Source organism: Cydia splendana, chromosome 11 (assembly GCF_910591565.1).
Source record: "Cydia splendana chromosome 11, ilCydSple1.2, whole genome shotgun sequence".
Lineage (NCBI taxonomy): Eukaryota > Metazoa > Arthropoda > Insecta > Lepidoptera > Tortricidae > Cydia > Cydia splendana.
The window spans coordinates 14,656,336-14,665,939 of record NC_085970.1 but is presented as its reverse complement, the minus strand read 5'-3'; the positions used below and the strand labels follow the sequence as shown (position 1 = coordinate 14,665,939).

The following is a 9,604-nucleotide window of genomic DNA, read 5'->3' as shown; positions in this document are numbered from 1 at the left end:
TGGCTCAAGTCACGCAGTCTGGTCACGCTGCCGGCTGCGCCGTATTCTACCGCCCAATGCCCATACCTACAAGGGGAGAAATCCCATATCTACAGTAGTACCCTGTGGTAGTAGGTACCTATGGAAACTTCGGAATTTACTGCTCAGTTAGACGCCTTTTATTAGGTCACGCTTCTGGCTGCGATAGGGGACCGTATTCCACCCATCCCTACACGGGGAAAAATTCTAAAATAGTATAATCCCTCAATAAACCTTTGGGACTGGTTGCTCAGTTAGACGCCTCTTACTTCAAGCTTCTGGCTGCGCTACCGTACCGTTTTCTACTGGGGATACTACTCCATGGGGACATAAAACAAGAGGAGAAGAAAGGTTCTAATATTAGTTTAGTTTCCATTTCCACAATATTCCAAAGAAAATTACAAAAGCAAAAACGCAGGGAGATAAACACCGCAACCAAAATGTCAAAGTTAATTAACTTTAAAACAATTAAAACCTAAGGAGAAATCTACAAAAACACAAAGGCTAATAAACTGTGAACCATTGTCAAAAATCCAAAGTCATAAGCTATTATTTTAAATTTTCAGAATTTCAAAAGTAAATTTTAAGTCAGCTAATGCGTAGAAGCATTAAAAACGTATGTACATTATTGAAAAACTTTTGAAGAAGCGTTATCAATAACAATAACACTGGGCTGTGTTAAGTTGCGTAATATTATTTCTCTCATTACTTTTTGAACATCTTCACACATACATAGTTGATTATTTTCAAGTCGCATTTTCTTCTCAACATTTCTCTGAATGTTTCTAATCGCAGTCCTATTCAAATACATATTGCCTCTTCTTTCCGTCTCATTGTAGTCAAGTCTGTCTGAAACTCGTGCAGAATTTTTTGAGTTTCCCAATTGTTTTCATTTGTACGGTTTTCTGTATTATCCTGCGTATTGGCAGATTATTCACTGGATGTAGACTGGATCGTGTGGACAGGTGGCTGAATACTTACTGTTTTTTAACCTGTCTTCTTTTTGTAGATCAGTTAAGGATTTTTATTTTATTTTGGTAAGCTTTGATGGCTCTTGATTTATTTTTCTTTTTCATATCCAAATATTTTTCAGGATTTGTTCTTTTTAGTTTTTCCCTATATCTCCCTGATTTTTCTGGCCGAGTCAGAGGCATCTGTAAGGAAATATCGAATATATACGAGTAGCTATTGTAAAGGTCACGGTGGACCGGCGTAGCATCAGCGTGGAATTTGGTGTACTGCACACTTCGGTTGGACTGGAGGAATCTTCGGATTAAAAATAAACTGACGGACAAATACGGAGCTTTTATTCCTATAATAAATGCATTAATGCACCATTTGCAGGTCAAGATTAGCTTACTTTTAATTAATACAAAATGATATCGCGCTCAACAAGTATTCGGGAGAACGGGCATTAGGTAAGAGAGAGATGGCAATAGAAACGGATATGGAACTATGAATCTGTCATGCATTGCGTTTTGTTATATGCTTTGATTAGCTATATTCGATACTTTCCCTTAAGCACATAACAAAAATATCCCTTAATGTTAATGTTAGGTACAGAGACACTTAACAACTTATTTAATACAAACAAACAAACAAATAATTCATTGAAAAAAGTATACTACAATGGTTGTTCTTAAAGACTAAGAATTTTCATAGAGACACGTGTTTTACAGATGCCTGAACTAGGATTCCCTGTGTTTCAGGCAGCGAAGGACAATATTAAATTTATTTATTTTTAATTATTCACTTAATTATGAACTATATTTATTACACAAAATAACTGTAATCACCTTAACAAAGAAGTAGGTTCTTAAGTATAAAAATCACAGAACAGTATTAGTTGGTATTAGGTAATCATTTTACGACTATTAGTAGGATCTCTGTATCATCGTACGTCATTTTTTGAAGGGCGCGTCGTAGAGTATTCTTACAACAAGCATAGCTTAGTGGGTATAAGTCTAGTATTGCATTTAGCCTGTTGTACAAAAATGTACCTAAAAAGACAAAAAATCTAGATGAAAAAATGTGTTTTCTTTGTACCGTTTGGATACATATAATATCCTTGCGCCTTATATTTCTATATTCAGAGTTGAAAGGAGTTCTGGCGTGCTGCTTTAGTGTTGTGCTTAATATATATAATTGACGAACTGTTAGTACTTCACATGATTTATAAAGGAGGTCAGTAGGGTATAAGAAGGGCCGGGAGGTCGATCTAGGGTTAGGCCGAGGCCGGGGCTCTTTCTAGGGTTAGGAGTGTTGTTTTCGCTGTGCTACTCCAGGAAGAAATGCAATAAGTTAGTATCGATTGACATGGTGCAAAATATACTTGCTTGATTAAATTTGGGTCAGCGATTGAACGAAGTTTTTTGAAAACAAACATTAACTTTCGAACTCTATTGCACAATGTTTCAATGTGATTTTTGAAGGAGAGGGTTTCGTCTATCATGACTCCCAAATACTTAATTTTGTCAGTATTAGCTAGAGATTGACATGAACAGAGATTGTTCGATTTATTCTTACAGTTATGTGCGTAAAGTTTGAGGTTATGTGCGTCCGGCTCTGTTTTCCGCATGGAGAATCTTATAAACTTCGTTTTGTCAGAATTCAGTGTTAGTAGGTGAAGTTTAAGCCAGTTAAGGATGACTCACGTTAGACCGGGCCGTGTCCGGGCCGGAGCGTCCGGCGCATCGTTTTCTATGGAAAGCGACACGTGATCGCCTGTCATGTCATTGAAAAGTAAGTGCCGGAAGCTCCGTCCCGGACACGGCCCGGTCTAACGTGAGTCATCCTTTAGTTACAGCATTAAATCCGTGTTGTGCGTACTCGTAGACCTCGTTTATTGACTTTGCGGAAAAAAGTAGGGCAGTGTCATCTGCGTAGGAAATGATTTTGCCACTGTCTATTTTTAGATTGCATAGGTCATTAATATAAATTAAAAATAAGGTCGAGGCCAAAACGCTGCCTTGTGGCAAGCCAAAAGCTGTGTTTTCTAAATCGGAACTGATAGTGTTATCTATTTTTACGCATTGAGTACGTCCGTCTAGGTAGCTCGCGATTAATTTGAGCTGTGTTCCTCTAATACCTAGTGCTTCAAGTTTGTGCAGTAAAGTGGAAGTAGAAACAGCTTTTGCGCGAGGTCTAGGAAGATTCCAATTGTCTTGTTACCCTTGTCTAATTCCTGAACTAAATAGTCAGTCAATTCGTGTACAGCATCTGCGGTTGATAACTTTGGCCTAAAACCAAACTGCGTCTTTGCCAATAATGCATGCTTCTCCAGATATTGTATAAAGTCTATTATTATCAATTTTTTCTAGGATTTTTGAGGTCACTGGTAACAGAGAAATCGGTCTATAATTTGTTATTTCAGCTTTGCTACCAGATTTATAGATAGGGATTACAATGGATTTTTTCAGACATTAAGGAATATTCCTTCAGAGATGCACTTTTGAAAAATGTGTGTTAGCGGTGGAGCAAGGATGTGTCTGAAGGTCTTTATTATTTTGTTCGAGATGCCATCCCAACCAGCCGCGGAATCTTCTTTTAAGGTCATGATAATTCTTTCAACCTCAGTTTCATCCGTATTTAATAACACAAATGATTTGGAAGATTTGTTTGTTTCGGATAGTATTCTTAAAGGGGGTGACGACGAATCGCCCTGAAGTCCCGGGACCTTTTCAGCCAGGTTTTTGCCTATGTTAACGAAAAATTCATTTGTGTTATTTGCAGCAAACAATTCAGACGGACCTACTTGCAACAAACTTGCAGATGACTCACGTTGCTTTGCTGTGTATGTTACGTTTTTAAGATATTTCCATTCCACTATGTTTTGTCGTAGTGTGTTTTTACGTTTTTCAGTAAGTTGTTACAAAAATTACGATATCTTTTATACGACAATTGCAATATAAGATTGTCTGGATTCGCTTTAGCGTTCAAGTGTAGTTTATCTCTGTGTCTCATAGATCGAAGTAGTCCCGGGATAATCCATGGTTTTTTGTTATAATTCTTGCTATTTAGACGTGTCTTATTGGTGTTAAATAAGATTGCTTGTTGAACATTTTTAATCAAGTACAGCATACTATTTTCTGCATCAGCAGAATTATAAACTGGGCCAAAGTCAATATTGCGTAAATCATCTCCAAGTTTGTTTATATTTAATTTATTGACAAATTGCGTGCGCGTGCATGTATTACGTGATTTACGATAGAAGGTTAGTAGGGCAGCTCTGTGGTCGGTCACTATAGAGTTCGTAACAAGTGCTAATGCCGAAAAATTAGATTTTACCATAATATGATCTAGGCATGACCCGCTTTGGTGTGTAGGAAGCGTGTGTGCTGGGAGTAAGCCATGGAAAGAACATAGGTTAAGGTAGCTTTGGGCTGTCAAAGACGTTTCGCTGCTTTCAGGTAGAATGTTAATGTTAATATCTCCTATCAATACTATATTTTTAAAGGATGATAATTGACTTAAATTTTCATCTAGGGATTTGATAAAATTACTAATATCTCTAAAGGAAGGGGGTCTATACAGGGCTAGTATTGCAGTATCTGATCCGATTTTAATTAAGAGCCGATTGCAATCTAGTATATGGGGTTCGACAACTTATGATATTTAAATTATTTTTTACATAAACTACAACCCCGTCATTTTGGTTATAATTAGATATAGTGCTGTACGAACTGTAGCCGGGCATATTTGGAAGATTTGTATGGGTACCAAGCCAACATTCAGTCAAGACAATGATGTCACAAGTAATGTTCAGTCTTTGTTGAAACACATTAAAATTATCAAAATTTTTGGAAATGCTGCGTATGTTTTGTGTTAGAATTGATAAAGGACTCCGACAGAGTCGAATATGCTGTTTACATGTTTCGACATCGCATGCTTTAGACTCTGATACAGAGAAACTATCTAGGTCAGAGAATATGCTATTATTCATAGGTAGTTAAACTAATGAAAACTAGAAGTGCTATAAGAATATGTGAAAAGTTGGCGCTCCTAGGCGCCTTCATAATCTATGGAGTTTAAATACCTTTTTTCGGCCATTTGTCTAGCTGGGCATGCAGCGTCGCCTGTTTGGTGGTTGCATTGTTTTTTATAGTGCGAGTTTTATAGAGAAATGTGCAACATACATTTTGGGGCTTCGTCCTTTTTTGTACATTCCTTGAATGAGTGACCCGCTTCGCTGCAGTGGCCGCAGATGTTAGTATCCATTTTGCAGGTCTTCGCTGCATGATTGTAAAGCTGACATTTGAAGCACCGCGTAACCAAGGTGAAATCCCTAACAGGGCACGATGACCAATTCACGAAAACTCTGTCGTTCGTAATTAGGGCCTTGCGTATAACTCCAGAAACTTCAATTATATAATTACAGGTCTCGGCGTCCTTTTTTCCGGATTTGTGACTTAGCTTAGTGGAAGCCATAAATTTTTCGAGCGACCAATCTTGTAATTTATCGGCTAAGTTTTGATGGTATATGCACTTCAGGACTTTAGGTTCTTGCATGTCCGCGGGAACTCCAATGACTACAATTCTGGGCTTGCGTTTTTGTGGCTCGTCAACGGTGAGTCCAGAGGTCGTAAGCTGCGCTGATTGCTTGAGTTTTATTACGTCTTCTTTTGAGTCAGTGCTAATCACTACACCGCCATTTTTGATCTTGCGCAACCCTCTCACGTGCAGCTTCATTTCGTCGGGCCGGATAATCTTTTGGACGAGAGATTTTGTCTCCTCACCCGATTTCAACTTGTCGACAGGGTAAATTGCGACTGAGCTAATGTTAGACGGTTGGACGTACCTCGTTCCATTTTTCTTAAGGGCGTCGGCAAACGAAACAGGTCCGGAAACTTGTCGGCTGGATTCTTCAATCGACTCCTTTAGGTCTTGGATACGTTGTACGAGGTCCATTTTTTCTTGGTGAGCTTGGCGGGCCTGATATGCTTGGATTGCGTGATTTTTTAGTGACTGGTATTCGATAGCCATTTGTGAGGCTAAATGGCTCACGCTGCGACACATGTTGTTAATTCTGATCTTCTGGTCACTGTTCAGTTTACCTTCAGCAGATGTAGAGCAGACGTCTTGCAGGTTCATTTCAATCTTTTTGAGCCATGTTTGGATGTCACTTGTGGGAATTACCTTCGGGGGCTCTTCTTCCTGTTGCATGTTTGCTGGTGCGGGCCCGGGCGGGCCGGGCTGGGGCGTGGGCGTTGAGGGCGGGCTGCGGCGTGTTAGTCCACTCCGGTTAAATGGACTATTCTCCGTCATTGTTCGATTACACTTGTTTGCTCCACTTATACATTATACTGTAGCCGTAGGTCCCGATAGATAACTAATGACCCAGATAATGCACGATTGGAAAAGCAGACAAACGCGAATTGTGCACGCAAATAATTAATTATCATTTTAATAAATACGTCCGATCACATTGACGACTCTATTGTCAGATAGGTACTTATTTCTGACGTGGAGTTCATGCACAAATTCAACATGCTTACATTTACAATTAGTGGCTTGGTAAGGACATCTGCAAACATTTTTCAGTGTTTAAATATTGTATAATAATAAAATTTGTCTCTACCAAGTCTTTAATGAAGTGATATCTTATATCTATGTGTTTTGTGCGCTTGTGACAATATTCTTTAGTTGTATGTTAACAATATATGCGCACTTTGGTTGTCATTATCATTATACACCGAAATAGAATGTAACTTTAACTCTGTAAAATTTTCAGACAGAAAGTTTCTTATAAAACATAGAACGTTGGTTACATCACATAGATCTAGGTACTCACTTTCACAACGCGATAGGGCAATACACGCCTAAACAAGCCCTTGTCTTCAAAAACAGAACTCAAGTTTTTCCCAAGCTTCTTTTGCTGTATTAATACCATGAAGTAGTTGAAATAGTGTGGGTTTTAGTCTTAACGAAATTCTGGCTAAGGCACGCTGTATTTTTACTGGATCGTTGTCATCACCCGTGAGAGATGGCCAAAGTCCTTCCAATATTCATGAATTTTTGCACATACATTTCCATGACGAGAAATTTCCAAGGCCATTCAATTTCTCAATAAGCATTCCGCCGCTAAAGCTCAAAGTTGAAGGGTTAGCAAGAGCGTTCTGAATCTTATGCGGTGACGAACACGATTGAGCCAATACCAAGCACGTTGCGATTGAGGTTATGTGAGTTCGAAATTCAAGTTATTTTCCAGCCAACCGCTTATAGCTTTCTGCTGCTTTATTTATCAAGTCTACGCATCAATCTGAGCCCATAAACTGGTCACAGATCGGTTGGCTTGGAAATAAAACACTCGCGTAGTTAGTTCTGCAGATGAAACAATGTGTATTACTTAGAATACAATCTCTTCATATTTGTCAAGCGGGTAACAGGCCACACGATAACACACGTATACTATGAATTATAATATTATTTAACTTTAACATAGAGCAAACACAGCGGCCATTAAGTAAGCCATCAAGGAAAGGTGAACGGAATGACACAATTTCCAACACTGCTAACTATTTGTAGAACAGTTCTGCATATAGACCTTGGAGCCTGGTGGAAGACCTTCTTCGAATTCCGGTTTCTCCGGTAGACCTGAGTTTTGTGTTCTGAGGTCGTCCGTCGTTCGTCTTCTCCTCTGTCCGTGTTTCACGGTCAGTCTGATCATGTTGATCAGAGGCATAATGTGCCATCCCATATAACCATTCCAGTCGCAGAATCACAAAGTGGTAACTAAATGTCAGATGTGTCGTAACAGAGTCCACACAATGTGTCTAGAATTGTTTCGAAACAAAGTGTCGTCGCCGTGTCTACACTTTTCCGTAACAAGGTGTCGACACATTTGTGTGCACTTTGCGTGCGGTTTGCGACTAAATCTGACAGCAAATTTGTGACAGCAAATGTCAATATAAAATACCTCTTGAAAACCAAGGTTTGTCAAACTACTATTAGTGTCTCGTGTGCTCGTAATTCTAGTAAGACATCATGGGCAATGCAAATGATAATAATCGACCGAAACCATATAAACACCCAACACCCGTCAACCTTTTACAGAAAAGTTTTTAAAGAAATTCAATAAGCTACTTAGGTCAGGCAACGAATGCTCCAAAAGTTGTAGAGGGAAATGCTCGGAACACAATTTTTGACTCCGTAACTCGGTTTGACAAGTTAGGAGGTGAACATATCAAAAGTCCCCGGCCGTAGCCCTTGAGCGGGGGGGAGAGAGGGGGCTTTAAAGGTCCCATTTTCCCGTTTTTCGATTATATCTCGGAAACTATGCATCTCAGCGACATGGCCACTTATACAAAATGAAAGTTAATTTAATTTGTTACAAGTTTATTCAGTCAATTTTTTCGATATGTTGAATAGTTTTTGAGATATCCGCTCTTGAAAGTTTATTTAGGGCTCTCAATTTTATCTTGTTATATCTATATCAGTGAAGGTGCTAGGCCGTGTTTGGCATCGTTTTCGTATAAATCTGGGGTGCTGAATCCATTTAAGATATCACATTGACACCATTCCACAAAATAAAAATAAATCTTTTTAGGGTTCCGTACCTCAAAGGAAAAAACGGAACCCTTATAGGATCACTCGTGCGTCTGTATGTATGTCCGTCTGAATACACAAAATAGTTCTTTACCTATAGATGACAGGAAAACCTATTAGAAATGTGCAGTCAAGCGCGAGTCGGACTTAATGTACGGAACCCTTAATACGCGAGTCCGACTCGCACTTGGCCGGTTTTTTTGAAACTCTTCTTGACGCTTAACCGCTGAACCGATTTCGTTGAAATTTGGTATAGAAATAGTTTGCGTCCCGGAACAGGACATAGGATAGATCTTATAACCAATAATCATCTTTTGAAGGTGTGAAAAATGGCGTGGAAATTTGTACGGGAAATCATAACCGCTGAACCGATTTATATGAAATTTGGGATGGTCTACATCTTTGATTTAGTTAAAAATTATGAAAAAACATGACTTCAAACCTAAACTTAAACAGTATTAACTTCAAGAAGTCAATTCTGAATTCCCCCCTACACCTCATTTCACACCTTTAAAGGATGATTTTTGAGATAACTTATTATATCCTGTCTCGGGACTCAAAATATATGTGTACCAAATTTAAATTAAAACTGTTCAACAGTTTAAGCGTGAAGAGGAGTTTAAAAGAAAGTATTTTAATAAGTTTATATGTTTTTACTTCGGAATGGTGTCAATGTGATACCTTAACTAAATTTGGTACTGCGAATTTATACGAAAACGATACCAAACATGGCCTCATAGCTTTACTGTTGTAGAAGTCAAAATAAAATTGAGAGCCCTAAATTCTTATTACTTGGCCAAACTTGTGTAGAAGGAAAAGGTAAAATAAAAGTCTTCGGCAGGAATATAAGACACAAATATATTTTTTTTTGCGTTACTATTTCATTCATCAAATATAAACATACCTTGATTATACTATTCTAGTGAGATCCTCATAGATAAACAAAAACATTTACTTAAAAAATTACAAGGTCGAAATGTCACGGAACTTGTGAGAGTAATATGTGAAAAATAAAAACTTTTATGACAAAAAAAATCTGGAC

General features: G+C 38.3%; 1 protein-coding gene across 1 annotated transcript; it reads right to left on the bottom strand.

Moving 5' to 3' along the window:
* Positions 1-3,848: 3,848 nt before the first annotated feature.
* Positions 3,849-6,314, bottom strand: LOC134794814 (uncharacterized). Its single transcript, XM_063766613.1, has one exon. The coding sequence runs from the start codon at positions 6,280-6,282 to the stop codon at positions 5,131-5,133; it is 1,152 nt and encodes a 383-aa protein (XP_063622683.1). The 5' UTR covers positions 6,283-6,314; the 3' UTR covers positions 3,849-5,130.
* Positions 6,315-9,604: the final 3,290 nt, after the last annotated feature.